This window comes from Hyla sarda, chromosome 3 (genome assembly GCF_029499605.1).
Source record: "Hyla sarda isolate aHylSar1 chromosome 3, aHylSar1.hap1, whole genome shotgun sequence".
In the NCBI taxonomy this organism is placed as follows: domain Eukaryota; kingdom Metazoa; phylum Chordata; class Amphibia; order Anura; family Hylidae; genus Hyla; species Hyla sarda.
In genome coordinates this window covers 208,136,648-208,150,410 of record NC_079191.1, presented here as the reverse complement: position 1 = coordinate 208,150,410, position 13,763 = coordinate 208,136,648, and the positions used below count along the sequence as shown (strand labels likewise).

Genomic DNA, 13,763 nt, shown 5'->3' with positions numbered 1-13,763 from the left:
TGTAAAAAAAAAACCACACGGTCAATGACTTGAGCATAAAGAATGCCAAAGTCCAGGATTGCCGATTATTGGTCACTTCATATACCAGACAAAACTTAATAAAAAGTGATCAAAAAGTCCTACAAAAACGATACAGATAAAAAATTACAAATTACAGCTTTGTATACGGAAAAACAAAAGAGTGATAGGGGTCAGAAGAGGACAATTTTAAAAATACAAATTTTCATACATAAAGTTATAATTTTTTTTTAAAGTAAAATAAACTAAAATCTACATAAATTGGGTATTGTTATAATTGTATGGACCTACAGAATAAAGATAATGTGCTATTTTTAGGGAAAAGTGCACTGTGTAAAAATGGAAGGCACCAAAAATTTAAAGATGGCTTTTTTTTCCCAATTTCCCCCCATAAATAAAATTTTCTTTGCTTTTGCGGTAGATTTTGTGGTAAAATGAGTGATGCCATTACAAATAAAAATTGGTGGCGCAAAAAACAAGCCTTCATATGGGTCTGTAGATGGAAAATTGAAAGCGTTATGGCTATGAGAAAAAAACAAAAATGAAAAATTATTTAGGGGTTAAAACTATCAATTCAAAATGAAGCTTATAACATTCCAATATGAGTAATACTTACATGGAGCTGCATTTTCTAACAAGGAACCTTCGCCAGTTACACCACTGGACCCTTCTTTGGCTTTGCCAAGGTAGGTTTCCACACCTTTCAAGGTCTGGTCTGGAAGACCATCTTCAAGTTTAGCAATCCTAGTTTTAGAAATATGACCATTATGTTTACAAAATCAATACCTGCATCTAAAGGCCTATGTGTATGACTATGTAGCTCACCATATTGCAACATTTTCTGATACACACAAATCCTATCCCGGAGATCATGAAGCAAAGAAAAACATTACATTGTATGTAGACGAAGGGCACAGGTGTATTTAGTTTACTTAAACTACACAGATATTAACATAATAACAAAGAAATTTTTACATTTCTAGTAACTACATGATGTTCACAAGAAAGATAATTTATACATTTTGTAACTTTACAAAATAATGCTCATGGTGCACTACATAAAAAAACAGAAACACGATGGCCCTGACTCATTAACCTGCCTGAAAACAAAACTGATTTGGCTCATAACTACCAATCGCAGCTCAGCTTTCATACCTTAACAAGCTCTGGTACAGTAAAAGCTAAGCTTTGATCATGGCCGGCGCCACCTCTAGGCAAGGTAGGTGCCGACCTAGAGCACTCACTTAATGAGGGTGCTGCCCCTGGCTTGCAGACAGTATTTCTGTGATGTTAACTAGAGTAGATATGGGGGCAGTAAAGCCTAAAATGTTTGTCTGGCAGATTCTGCAGAGAGTAGTCATGGCTGAAGAAGCCTTCCTGATGATGGGCTGGGCTAGAGGGAGAAAGGTTGCCTTGGGCCATGGACTAATTTCACCCCTGATTTTACATCTACCCCATGACAGGGACAAGTTGCAGAGCAGAGAGGTTGGAAAAAAAGGGTTTTGCTTAGGTTTTGCACCAGCCCTGGCTTTTATTGGTTGTTATGAGCAAAACCAAATAGTTTTGGTATCAAGCAGATTGATAAAATGTGTGTGATTAAAACATTCAGAAACGATATACCATACACCAGTTGTTTACATACAGCTGGTAATACAAATATGAACACTTACTGATGTATCATTTCAACAAATTTGCTGGTCTCTCCAATTTGATATTGCATTTTCTTCCATCTTGCTCTGTCAGCCTTGTCAGTAGAATCTCTCATACCTACTTGATTATATAGAGATAATTTGCTCTTATTACATATGCAACATTGGATACAATAACAAAATATTGTAATTTATATCAATTCATATCAAAACCCAAATAAATGTGAAACAGAGTAAATGACAGGCTGATTTAGAGGAAGAAATGAGCCTGACCACGAGGACTTTAAAATGTACACCATGTCTCTCACCTCTCTTTGATGGGGTAAATTTGCCTTCTGGAGAGGGCAGAAGTCTGTTACTAGTTCTACTTTCTGACTTTTCAGTTATAGGAGTAGGTGTTTTTGGAAGGTCCTTAATATTTTCAACTTTAGGAAGACAACTGGTCATGACCAATGCCATTTCCAAAATCTAGAGAGACCAAAAAACTTACAAATTATTTTAAGCAGCATGTAACAACTGTGTACTGTTCTTTATAATTCTAAATACATTTAACAATTAAAAGCCATACATTACATGCCACATATCAGATGTAATAGTATCACTACAGTCAGCAATATATTTAAAAGGTACATATCTATCATTTCAGTAAACTTTTGACATATCAGAAGATTGTATCGGTGGGAGTCCAGGTGCTGAGACCCCACTTCGTCTCCACTCTGCACAGCTAAAGCGAGTACTATATGGAATTGCACGAGGTTTCATAGACTTCCATTGTAATTGTGTATACTGCTCGCTTTAGCTGTGTAGAGCAGAGATAAAGGGGCACAGCATTTGTGCACGTCTGCCCTTTCATTCTTGCGATCTGTGGGGATCTCAGCACCTGGGCCTCCACCAATACAAACTTCTGTCATGTTATTATGACTTGTCTGACGTTTGTTGATATGATAGGTAAAGTCAATCACATGATAGGTACACTCTAAATATTTCTTAAGATATATACTTTCCTGTTTATTTGTATACTTTTACCTGAGCAACCAAGTATGGGGGATTCTGACATCGGACAAGTCTTTCAATACATGGCTTGTCAACTTTACTACACCAGTGCATCACCTAAATATTGAAAGTGATGAGAGAAGCAAAACATAATTCTAAAGATACATTTACAAGACACATGTGTAACATACAAAACCAGCAGACAACACACCGGGGAGAAAAATGTACTCTAGTAATATACTTTGGTGTGTTACGAGTATATGCCCTATTGTATGTATGGGCATCAGTTTGTGAACTCCATATATATCCAACAACAAAGAAAACCAATCGGAGTCACTTATGAAGAAATAATATGTTTGAGCGACAACAAGTTTATTAAACATATATAGAAAACAGTTACATAGAATATAAAAAGTGAAATTGCGAGATAAATACAGCATCAATAAGGTGTTATCACCGGCCCTGCCCACAATCTATCAGGAAGGGTATATGTAAATAGGTCACAATCCATAGCAGCAAACATAAATAAGGATAAATATAAAGTGCCATGGCACATTATTGCACTGGAGGATACAGCATAACATATCCACCCTAAGTACTCAAGTGAGAGTAAGGTGTCAAATAGGTAAGGAAAGTGATAAGTGCCATATAAGCAAACCATATGGAATACAGACCTAATGAAACGTACCGAAACGTGCGTTGGAGTGGTGCCATCCCGGCTCCTGCCGCCAACTTGTATCCTATCAATATTTCATTAGGTCTGTATTCTATATGGTTTGCTTTTCTGCACTTGTCACTTTCCTTTCATATTTGGCACCTTACTCTCACTTAAGTACTTAGGGTGGATATGATATACCGTACCCTCCAGTGCAATAATGTGCTGTGACACTTAAAATTTATCCTTATTCATGTTTGCTGCTATGGATTGTAACCATGCCCCCTCAATGCAAGTCTATGGGAGGGGGCGTGATGACCATAACGCCCCCTCCCATAGACTTGCATTGAGGGGGCATGGCCATAAAATCATGAGCGGTGTGTGTCCAAGATGTCACGAGCCTCTGCCCCGCATCGCCAGTCATCCGGCACGGAGAGAAGTTTGCTCCGTGCACCGGATGACTGGGGTGCCGCAGCCGAGATCGTGGGGGTCCCCAGCAACGGGACCCCCACGATGAGACATCATATCCCCTATCCGTGGGGCAGAGTACCCCTTTAAGGTTTGTGGCTTATTTTTAAGTCAAATGGAAGACTTTGCTTACCCCTTAAATTCTTCTGATTCCAAAATGCAAAAGCAATAAGGCACTGCCAGATTTCCTTTGTAATGACTTATCTACCATAGAAACTAAAGACTAAAACTAAACTAAAATTTGTCATCAGGGTAGAGGGGTGAGGTCCTATATACATAATATAGCCAATTCTGCTAGTTTATGTTTATTCCTAATTTTCTCTTTTAAATGAAGAGTTCTGTCATAGTAATGCATTCTCTAATAGCGTAGTTTAAAAGTAAGGGTGGGTTCACACCACGTTTTTCAAGTACATTTCCCGTATACGTTTTCATTATTGAAAACGTATGGAACCGTATTGAAAACCGTATACATAGACAAATAATTGAAAACCGTATGCACTCTGATGCATCGGGTTGCTTACGGTTTGCTTGCAATACGGTTTTCTCCCGTACTCAAAACCATGGTTGACCACGGTTTTGTCTCCGATTTAAAAACCGTACAGCAACCGAATACATTTTTTTTTAACATGGACGTCAATGGGAAACACACATGTATATGGTTCCATACGGCAAACCGTACATGCTTTTTACTTTGCACATGCGCATTTGCATCCTAAAGTCCCCACCCAAGACCCCTCCCATTTTAATAAAAACGGACAGAACTGTATGCACTTTTCAAAACAGTATACGGTTTACTTTTTCCCATACTGTTCCAACCGTTTTTCTGCCATGCGGTTTTCTTTTGAAAACAGTATGGCAAAAACGTGATGTGAACCCAACCTAATGTAGAGACTTTTTATCTTTAAAGGGGTTTTCTGAAGCACTGAGTTATGTTTACACACAGTATCTGGAGTTTGTTTTGGTCAATATTTCCTTGTAACAAGCAGAGGAAGATTCTATAAGGGAAAGATTTGAACCTTTCTGTGTTGTGGACCCACTTCTGGTTTTGTTGAAAAAAAAAAACCTGACCAATATGAGTTTCAAATATTGACCAAAATACTGTGTGAAGCCAGCCTTAGTATAATATTTAGAAGTGCTAAATACTTGTACTCATCTCCAATCCCCTGCCAATATTATTGTGACGTTGTAAGTCCCTGCTGCCGAGTGTTTCCTCTCACACACAACTGCTCAACCAATCACTGACAGAGGCTGGTCACTGTTAGTTATTGTCTATACATGCATTTCCTACAGGAAGCACATGACAGCAGACACCCAGCACTGTTGGAAGAGCAGTGGCAGGGGATCAAAGGCAGGTGAGTACAAGTGTTTTTCCTTTTTCATGCCACCTTGAGCACTTATTAATATAATATTAATGCTCTGGAATACCCCTTTAAGACCCCAGTATGAAATAGGGTTATGTATACAATGATGCCTAAAGCAGATACAAATTTTGTAAGAACATTGATGACGATTTCAAGGAAGCTCACCTCATTTTTTATGGATGCTTGGTTTTTCCTAAGCTCCTCTAGCTCATCAGCTGCCTTCTCTATCTTTTGCAAGATATCATGCAGATATGACTTTTTATTAGCCTCTTTCATGCGATAAAATGCTGCATCATATTCGTCACAACCATCTAGGATATAAACAGTACATGAAGAAAATAATACTTCTTAAAGGGGTACTCCACTGGCCAGTGTTCCGGCTGCGGTCGCAGCCGGAACACTGGCCAGTGGAGTACCCCTTTAATACTCCTACAAAGCTACCAACACACATACCCTTTGCATATTGCAATTTTTTTGTAGTAATGTGACAGAGATTAGCTATATGGGTAGATAAATCATGTATTATTTACACTTTATTAAAAAAAAATATAATAATGGCCAAGGTTTACTATTAAAGGGGCATTCCAGGAAAAAACTTTTTTTTTTTTATATCAACTGGCTCCAGAAAATTAAACAGATTTGTAAATGACTTCTATTTAAAAAAATCTTAATCCTTCCAATAATCATCAGCTGCTGAAGTTGAGTTGTTCTTTTCTGTCTGGCAACAGTGCTCTCTGCTGACACCTCTGTCTGTCTCGGGAACTGCACAGAGTAGAAGAGGTTTGCTGTGCGGATTTGCTTCTTCTCTGGACAGTTCCCGAGACAGTTGCATCAGAGAGCACTTAGACAGAAAAGAACAACTCAACTTTAGCAGCTCATAAGTACTGAAAGGATTAAGATTTTTTAATAGAAGTACTGTAATTTACAAATCTGTTTAACTTTCTGGAGCCATATATATATATATATATATATATATATATATATAAAAGTTTTTTCTTAGATAACCCCTTTAAATCTGCAAGATTTCTTAATAGCTGTACATATCTCTGCCTTGTTGGAGCAGTCACTTCTTCTTCTTATTATTATTATTATTATATATATATATATATATTTTTTAAATAATGCTTAAATTTCCAAGAACTTTAATCTCACTCCATTTTTTGAAATCAACCTTATCATTCAAATAAAATATGAAAAGGAAAACAAATTGGAAAACGGAACATACACTTAGCTATAATTTCAATTTGGGTTACATAGTTACATAGTTATTACGGTCGAAAAAAGACATATGTCCATCAAGTTCAACCAGGGAATTGAAGGGTAGGGGTGTGGCGCGATATTGGGAAGGGATGGGATTTTATATTTCTTCATAAGCATTAATGTTATTTTGTTCCAGGAATCTATCTAATCCTGTTTTAAAGCTGTAAATTTTTCCTGCTGTGACCAGTTCCTGAGGTAGACTGTTCCATAAGTTCACAGTTCTCATGGTAAAGAAGGCGTGTCGCCCCTTGAGACTAAATTTTTTCTTCTCCAGACGGAGGGTTTCCTTTATTACTCTCCACATTTCAGATATAGTATATGCCATACAAAAAGCAGGTGTCAGCAGCACACTTGAACAATTACTGTGATGTTGCACTGCAATGTAAAATAAAATCCGAATATCCTGCTACAGTCAATTGAGGCCCCCATACATATTAGTGAAAAATCAGCTGGACTTGCTGTATTAGGTGGGACCAGCTGACAATATAGAGTGTATGGAGGCCTCTAAACTTTCCTCCAATAGATGATATCAGGGACTTTGTCCCTTGTGTAGTCACAAAGATAATCTGCTGCCAAAGCTGTCTGATAGCATATTACCTCTTATTCAGAACACAGAAATGCTCAGCCAATCCGATTGATTGTTCATGTGTATGGAGGGATTGGGAGGAATACCTGTCAGCTGACAGTTTGACCTGCTAGTAAAGCTGTTAGGGCCCTAAATTCATCTGTGTGGAGGCTTTTATGTCCCTGCTTTCTAAACATATAAACATTGCCAAATGTAAGTGTTCTTCCCCATGATGCTTTGCCAGGTCTTTACTGTAGTCACCTTTAGTTTCAGCTTCTTTGTGGGCTTTATTTTTGTTTTCATTGACTGAAAATCATGCTCAATCAGGTTCAGATCACATGATTGACATGTTCATTAAATAATATTTAATTTTTTAGCCTTAAAAAGTTCTTGGGTTGCATTTTTTTGTCTTTGGTCAGTGTCTATGTCCATGTTTGACTGAATCTGAGCTGATTATATAGCTGTATACACATTGGCCCTCATTTACTAAGAGTGGAGTGTAGGTTTCTTTGTGGGTTTTAATTCCACAGTAATTATTTTCCACAGTATTTACTAAGGTTTCCCTACATTTTCCACTTTCCCTACACTTTGCTTTTTTTTTTTTTTACACATGCTCTGATCTGACTGGTTTTCCTCAGCTGAAATCCACCACATTTTCTGTGGAAACCTTAGTAAATATGTTGGGTTTTTGTGAAAATGTCGGGAACACGCCCCTTTTCTGAGCCTACGTGCCTTTCCCTGATGACCACGCCCACTTTTTGGGTTTTCTTAGCAAAATGGAGAGTTAGTCAGGTTTTTTCAATTCTGGCGCAAAATCTGGCGCAGACAGAATGTCTGGCGCAATGCGACAGATTCTGGCGCACAACCCAACAAAACATGTCGGGTTTGCAATAGTAAATGAGGGCCATTGTCAATTAATACCAGTGACCCAATTCTTGTGGCAGCCATAAATGCCAATGCCATACCACTGCCTCTACCCAGGTTTTGACAGAAGATGTGGTATGTTTCAGATCATTTGCCCTACCTATCCTTCGCAGGATCCATTCCTATCATTCTGGTCCAAGCTAGTCTGAGTTGACACTTGGGAGCAGATTTAAATGCTGGTCTATGCTCTTAATTTATTAAGAGGCACATGACTCTGTCCACCTCTGATTGAACTCTATAAGAACAAGGACCTAGTTTAGGCTAGCTTCTGATGTCCGGATTCCAATGTTTTTATTTTTTATTTTTTTTGCTATGCCCCTCTATTCCGAAAAAATAGAGGGATTTTACTATTTGTTTGACTATCTGCACTTTCCTTGAAAAGTCAGATGGACATTAACATTTTTTTTAAATGAAAGTGTGAATGCTAGGCTCAGGAGGTGTGAATTTTAGGCTAAGTGTGAATGCGGCCTTAAAGGGGTACTCTGGCACTTAGACATCTTATCCCCTATCCAAAGGATAGGGGATAAGATGCCTGATCGCGGGGGTTCCGCTGCTGTCACGCCCCCTCCCATAGGCTCGCATTGAGGGGGGCGGAGAGTGATGTCCCACGGGGCGGAGCCTTGACATCACAATGCTCCGGCCCCTGTGATCGACAGTAATCAGACCCGGGGACCGATTATAAACGGGACCCCCACGATCAGGCATCTTATCCCCTATCCTTTGTATAGGGGATAAAATGTCTAAGCGCCGGAGTACCCCTTTAATGTGGAAATATGTAACAAAATGTCAGATCATAAAACTACCATTTGTATACAATTTCAACACTTCTGTTAATCACTTTTAGCACCTGACCTGTCATTGAAAAGTATTAACTTACTTATTTGACAACTTGAATAATATTATTTTGTACTTGGATTAAAAAAAATTAAAAATAAATTATAATAGGAAGATAGACAAATATTTTGTAAAAGGCAATACCGTCTTTTAATAGGTCATCATTTTCATCAAAATTGTCAAAATCATTTTCATTTTGTGAAAGGAAAATTTGCAGTGATTCATCTCCGATACCTGACAGAAATAAAAAAAACTATATGTTAATTTTTTTCCCTCTGAAATCGAAATTTTATATATATATACATAATTATTTGTCACAACACCTAGAAACACAGAGTATCTGCTACAACCATAAATAATCAGAAAACAACCAATTTTAAATACAGAAACAATCCTAAAACCTTACCTAATACAGCTTTAAGTTGCTCTAACATGGAAGACTTTGTGACAAGTTTATTCAGAATATCTGAAACAATGATTTGTGCTTCCTTATATTTTTCTTCAAGTCCAACAATGCTTTCTTGAGTTATCTTTACATGCTTCCTAGTATTAGCAAGTGTATCAAGTACATGCCTGTTGACATAGAAAGACAAATATTGGTAGTTAATGCATATGGTTCATGCAAGATTATTTAAGACATCAACTTTGTAACTGTATGCGGATGGGTATTTAAAGGGGTATTCCGGCTTTATACATCTTATCCCTATCCAAAGGATAGGGGATAAGGTATATGATCGCAGGGGTCCCGCCCCTGGGGACCCCCATGATCTCGGTGCCGCCCATGGCATTCTGTGGTGGACACAGCCTCTGAGACGGGGACGTGATGTCACGGCCCCGCCCTCTAGTGACATAACGCCAACTCCATTCATGTCTATGGGAGGGGGCGTGATGGCCATCACGCCCCCTCCCATAGAAATGAATGGAGGGGGTGTGGCATGACATCACTAGAGGGCATGGCCGTGACGTCACAGACTTTGGTTAGAGGATAAGATGTATAAACCCTGAATACCCCTTTAAGCAACATCCTTCTTACCTGTTTTAATACAGGGTTTTTTTTTTTTTTTTACTTATCTCTATAGAACATAATAAAGCTGGCTGACAACTATCTTTCCCAATACCCCTATGAACATGTTTGATTATAAATAAGATAAGCTGTTGCCAGAGATATCTGACAATGTTGGATCCACTCCTGACTCAGAAAACTGGCCCAAAAACCGCATTGACACCAACCATACCTATCTATGGTGAATTTTATTTCAAGCTGCTTAAGGACATAAAATCATTGTCTGCATGAATATTTTCAAGCCCAAATTAATGGTCATGTAAGGGCACCTCTCGCTTGCCGAATGTGCTGTGTTGTGTCCTAATTCTATGGAGGCAGAGAAGTGTATCAGATACCTCTATTAATGCTTGTCTCCATAAAAACAATAAAATCAGATACAAATCTAACCTGTGTGATCCACAGAAAACCTTCCACTGTCAATGGGAACATTCTACTTTGTCTGATATGTAACATGTTAATGGCAGCCGCCATTAAATCAACTGGTGCCAGAAAGTTAAACAGATTTGTAAATCACTTCTATAAAAAAAAATCTTAATCCTTCCAGTACTTTTTAGGGGCTGTATACTAAAGAGAAATCCAAAAAAGAAATGCATTTCCTCTGAAGTCATGACCACAGTGCTCTCTGCTAACCTCTGCTGTCCATTTTAGGAACTGTCCAGAGCAGCATATGTTTGCTATGGGGATTTTCTCATGCTCTGGACAGTTCCTAAAATGGACAGCAGAGGTCAGCAGAGAGCACTGTGGTCATGACATCAGAAGAAATGCATTTCTTTTTTGGATTTCTCTTTAGTATACAGCCCCTAAAAGTACTGGAAGGATTAAGATTTTTTTAAAGAAGTGATTTACAAATCTGTTTAACTTTCTGGCACCAGTTGATAAAAAAAAAAAAAAAAAGTTTTCCGCGGGAGTACCCCTTTAATGTGTGGGAACGTATCACATAAAAGATTCACAGCTGATTTAGGGTATGTTTACACTGCAATTTCCGCAGCAAGAAATACCCAGCAGATTTAAAGGGGTACTCCGCCCCTAGACATCTTATCCCCATCCAAAGGATAGGGGATAAGATGTCAGATCGCCGCGGTCCCGCTGCTGGGGAGCCCCGGGATCCCCGCTGCAGCACCCCGCTATCATTACTGCACAGAGCAAGTTCGCTCTGCACGTAATGACAAGCAGTACAGGGGCCGGAGCATCGTTACGTCACGGCTCCGCCCCTCGTGACGTCACGGACCGCCCCTTTCAATACAAGTCTATGGGAGGGGGCGTGGCGGTTGTCACGCCCCCTGCCATAGACTTGCATTAAGGGGATGCGCCGTGATGTCACGAGGGGCAGAGCCATGACGTCACGCTGCTCCGTCCCCTGTATCGCACCGTCATTACGCACAGAGTGGATCCCGGGGCTCCCCAGCAGCGGGACCGCGGCGATCTGACATCTCATCCCCTATCCTTTGGAGTACCCCTTTAACTGACTTCAATGGGGTCTGCTGCAGATTTTCTGCTGTGGAAAATGTGCTGCAGCTAAAGCCGCCAAGGCTTAACCCACTGTGGGAAACTCACTTCTGATCCTCCTGTGTGAACATACGCTTAGTTAGTATTTTAAGCTTCTAGTTTTGGCTGCAAAACTGAAAGATGAAGAGTGGCTTATAGTTTGGGTTTTAGGAATACCCCTTTTATTAAAATACATGAACTCAATACATACTCACCTCAGCTGATTATTTATGTTGCGTTGTTCTTCCATTTTCTTTAGGAAGATACCTTTCAAGTTATTCAAAAACATTTGTAATGTGCTGGGACCAACAAAAACTTTGTCTCTCATTGCCGTTTCCTTTGAAAGTAGAGACTTGAGTTTTTCCTGGACAGTGAGAGATCATATATTGTATAAGATAAAACATTCCCATAAACTCTAACGTCTAATGTAGTACAAACTATTCATACTTCTATTACACTGTATTTCTACATTAAGTAAATGTTAACTTTTCACTGCCCCCCACCCCACCCCCAATACCAATGCTTTTTACAGTCTGCCTTATATTCAAAACGAAACCTAAATGTAGAAACTATAATAATCATAATTATAAAAAAATATCATTTTAAATAGTTTATAACTATAAATAAAACACATTCACAATAAAATTTTGTGTTCAAACTTTAAATGGGTTAATTTTTTTTTTTACAACTCATGTTTTTAGCCATACCAGAAAGCAACTGGCCAATGGGACCCAGCCACACTGTATATTACATGATCGTCCACTTAAATGGGTACCATATACCGTATTTTTGCCGTATAAGACGCACTTTTTCTTCCCCAAAACTGGGGGGGAAAAGTTGGTGCGTCTTATACGGCGAATACACCCCTATCAGGTCGGTCCCTGCGGCCATCAACGGCCGGGACCCGTGGCTAATAAAGGACATCACCGATGACGGTGATGCCCTGTATTAACCCTTCAGACGTGGCGATCAAAGTTGACCGCCTTATCTGAAGCGATAGTGACACTAACCTGGCTGCTCAGTCGGTCTGTTCGGGACTGCCGCGGTGAAATTGCGGCAATGTGCGGTATTAACCCTTTAGAAGCAGCGGTCAAAGCGAAAGTGACAGTAACCCAGCTGCTCAGTCGGGCTGTTCGGGACCGCCGCGGTGAAATTGCGGCGTCCCGAACAGCTTACAGGCTCCATGCCGGGATCCCCTGCATGGCCGGCGCTCTCCTTCGTGACGTGATGACGGCGAATGAGAGCGTGGATCCCGGGGAAGAAGACGTCCGGAGCGTCTGGGACACCACAGGGACGCGGCGACAGCGATGGAGCGACATCCAGGGCAGCGGTGATGGGTCCAGAGCGGCGGGGACACGTGAGTATTACCTCCTAACAGTGGTCTTCAACCTGCGGACCTCCAGATGTTGCAAAACTACAACTCCCAGCATGCCCGGACAGCCAACAGCCAACATCTGGAGGTCCGCAGGTTTAAGATCACTGTTGAGTTCAGAATCTTTTTTTTTCTAGATTTTGCATGTTTAAAATTGGGTGCATCTTATATGCCGGTGCGTCCTATAGGGCGAAAAATACAGTAATACGATAGTTCCCCTGTTGTTTTCTCTTCCTAAGAGAAGTCAGGTATTTGCCTGATGATCTATACCTGAGTAATATCTTTGCTGTATGGAAACTGGACAGACGCCACATCTCTGAGTGCGCAATTTCTCTCACCAGCTTCATTTGCATCCTTGGAAAATATGTCGGGATCCCTGTTCCCTGCCCATGGGATCTGGTCATTTTGATGAAGCATATAACTATGAATCAAGGTGATAGCTGTTGCTACATTTTCACTGAAAACAGAATGGAAAATAAGAATTAGTGAGGTAAACATGTTTTTCTTTTTAATGCTTTATTTCCGATCATTAAAAATTCCCATTGAAACAGAAACTGTTCCATACAAAGGTATATGAATAATACAGTACATGTTCCATGAATACTGATCTGTTTACAATAACACATGAACAGCAGTCGTACCATGTTTCTTCTGTGTGGGCTTCCATAATCCCGTGTTGAATTATGTAGTGTTTGGCTTCCCTCTTAAGAACATCTTGTGACCAGCTGTCAATCCAGATTAGCTGGCAACCAGTCAAGAGTCCAGGATATTTTCTATAGCACAAAATATACGTATATATGTAAGCACATTAAAAGCCATAAGATAGGTAAAATCAAACTTCACATGAACGTCTTTATATTCAGGCATTAGTGTATACACACATATAATCTTGCTTCCTATAAAATGTAGTCATTAGTTTAAACTCTATTTTAAGGCACAACACTCTCCCAACACGATTCAGTATAGCTAGCAGCATAAGGATTATCTATTAAAGGGGTACTCCAAAGGATAGGGGATAAGATGTCTGATTGCGGGGGTCCTACCACTGGGTCCTGCCATCTCTCATGCAGCACCCACCTGTCTCAGCTGCATGGAGTGACGATAGCTCCGTGTCTG

General features: G+C 39.8%; 1 protein-coding gene and 1 long non-coding RNA gene across 5 annotated transcripts in view; one reads left to right on the top strand and one right to left on the bottom strand.

Annotated features, from left to right (window-relative positions):
- The window catches only part of LOC130362045 (uncharacterized), a 207,908-nt gene that overhangs the window by 31,666 nt on the left and 162,479 nt on the right, over positions 1 to 13,763 (bottom strand). For 3 of the 4 annotated variants that reach the window (XM_056565942.1, XM_056565941.1, XM_056565944.1), the window contains exons 72-81: positions 13,289 to 13,420; positions 12,918 to 13,104; positions 11,491 to 11,639; positions 9,134 to 9,300; positions 8,872 to 8,961; positions 5,310 to 5,455; positions 2,694 to 2,777; positions 1,976 to 2,135; positions 1,689 to 1,788; positions 635 to 762 (exon numbers count right to left, since the gene is read on the bottom strand). In XM_056565942.1, the coding sequence (XP_056421917.1) occupies positions 635 to 762; positions 1,689 to 1,788; positions 1,976 to 2,135; positions 2,694 to 2,777; positions 5,310 to 5,455; positions 8,872 to 8,961; positions 9,134 to 9,300; positions 11,491 to 11,639; positions 12,918 to 13,104; positions 13,289 to 13,420 (1,343 nt within the window). The remainder of the gene's footprint in view (positions 1 to 634; positions 763 to 1,688; positions 1,789 to 1,975; positions 2,136 to 2,693; positions 2,778 to 5,309; positions 5,456 to 8,871; positions 8,962 to 9,133; positions 9,301 to 11,490; positions 11,640 to 12,917; positions 13,105 to 13,288; positions 13,421 to 13,763) is intronic. The other variant, XM_056565943.1, reaches the window with a different exon arrangement.
- LOC130362048 (uncharacterized) overlaps positions 1 to 13,763 on the top strand; it is a 34,370-nt gene that overhangs the window by 15,006 nt on the left and 5,601 nt on the right. The gene's annotated exons all lie outside the window — the stretch shown is intronic.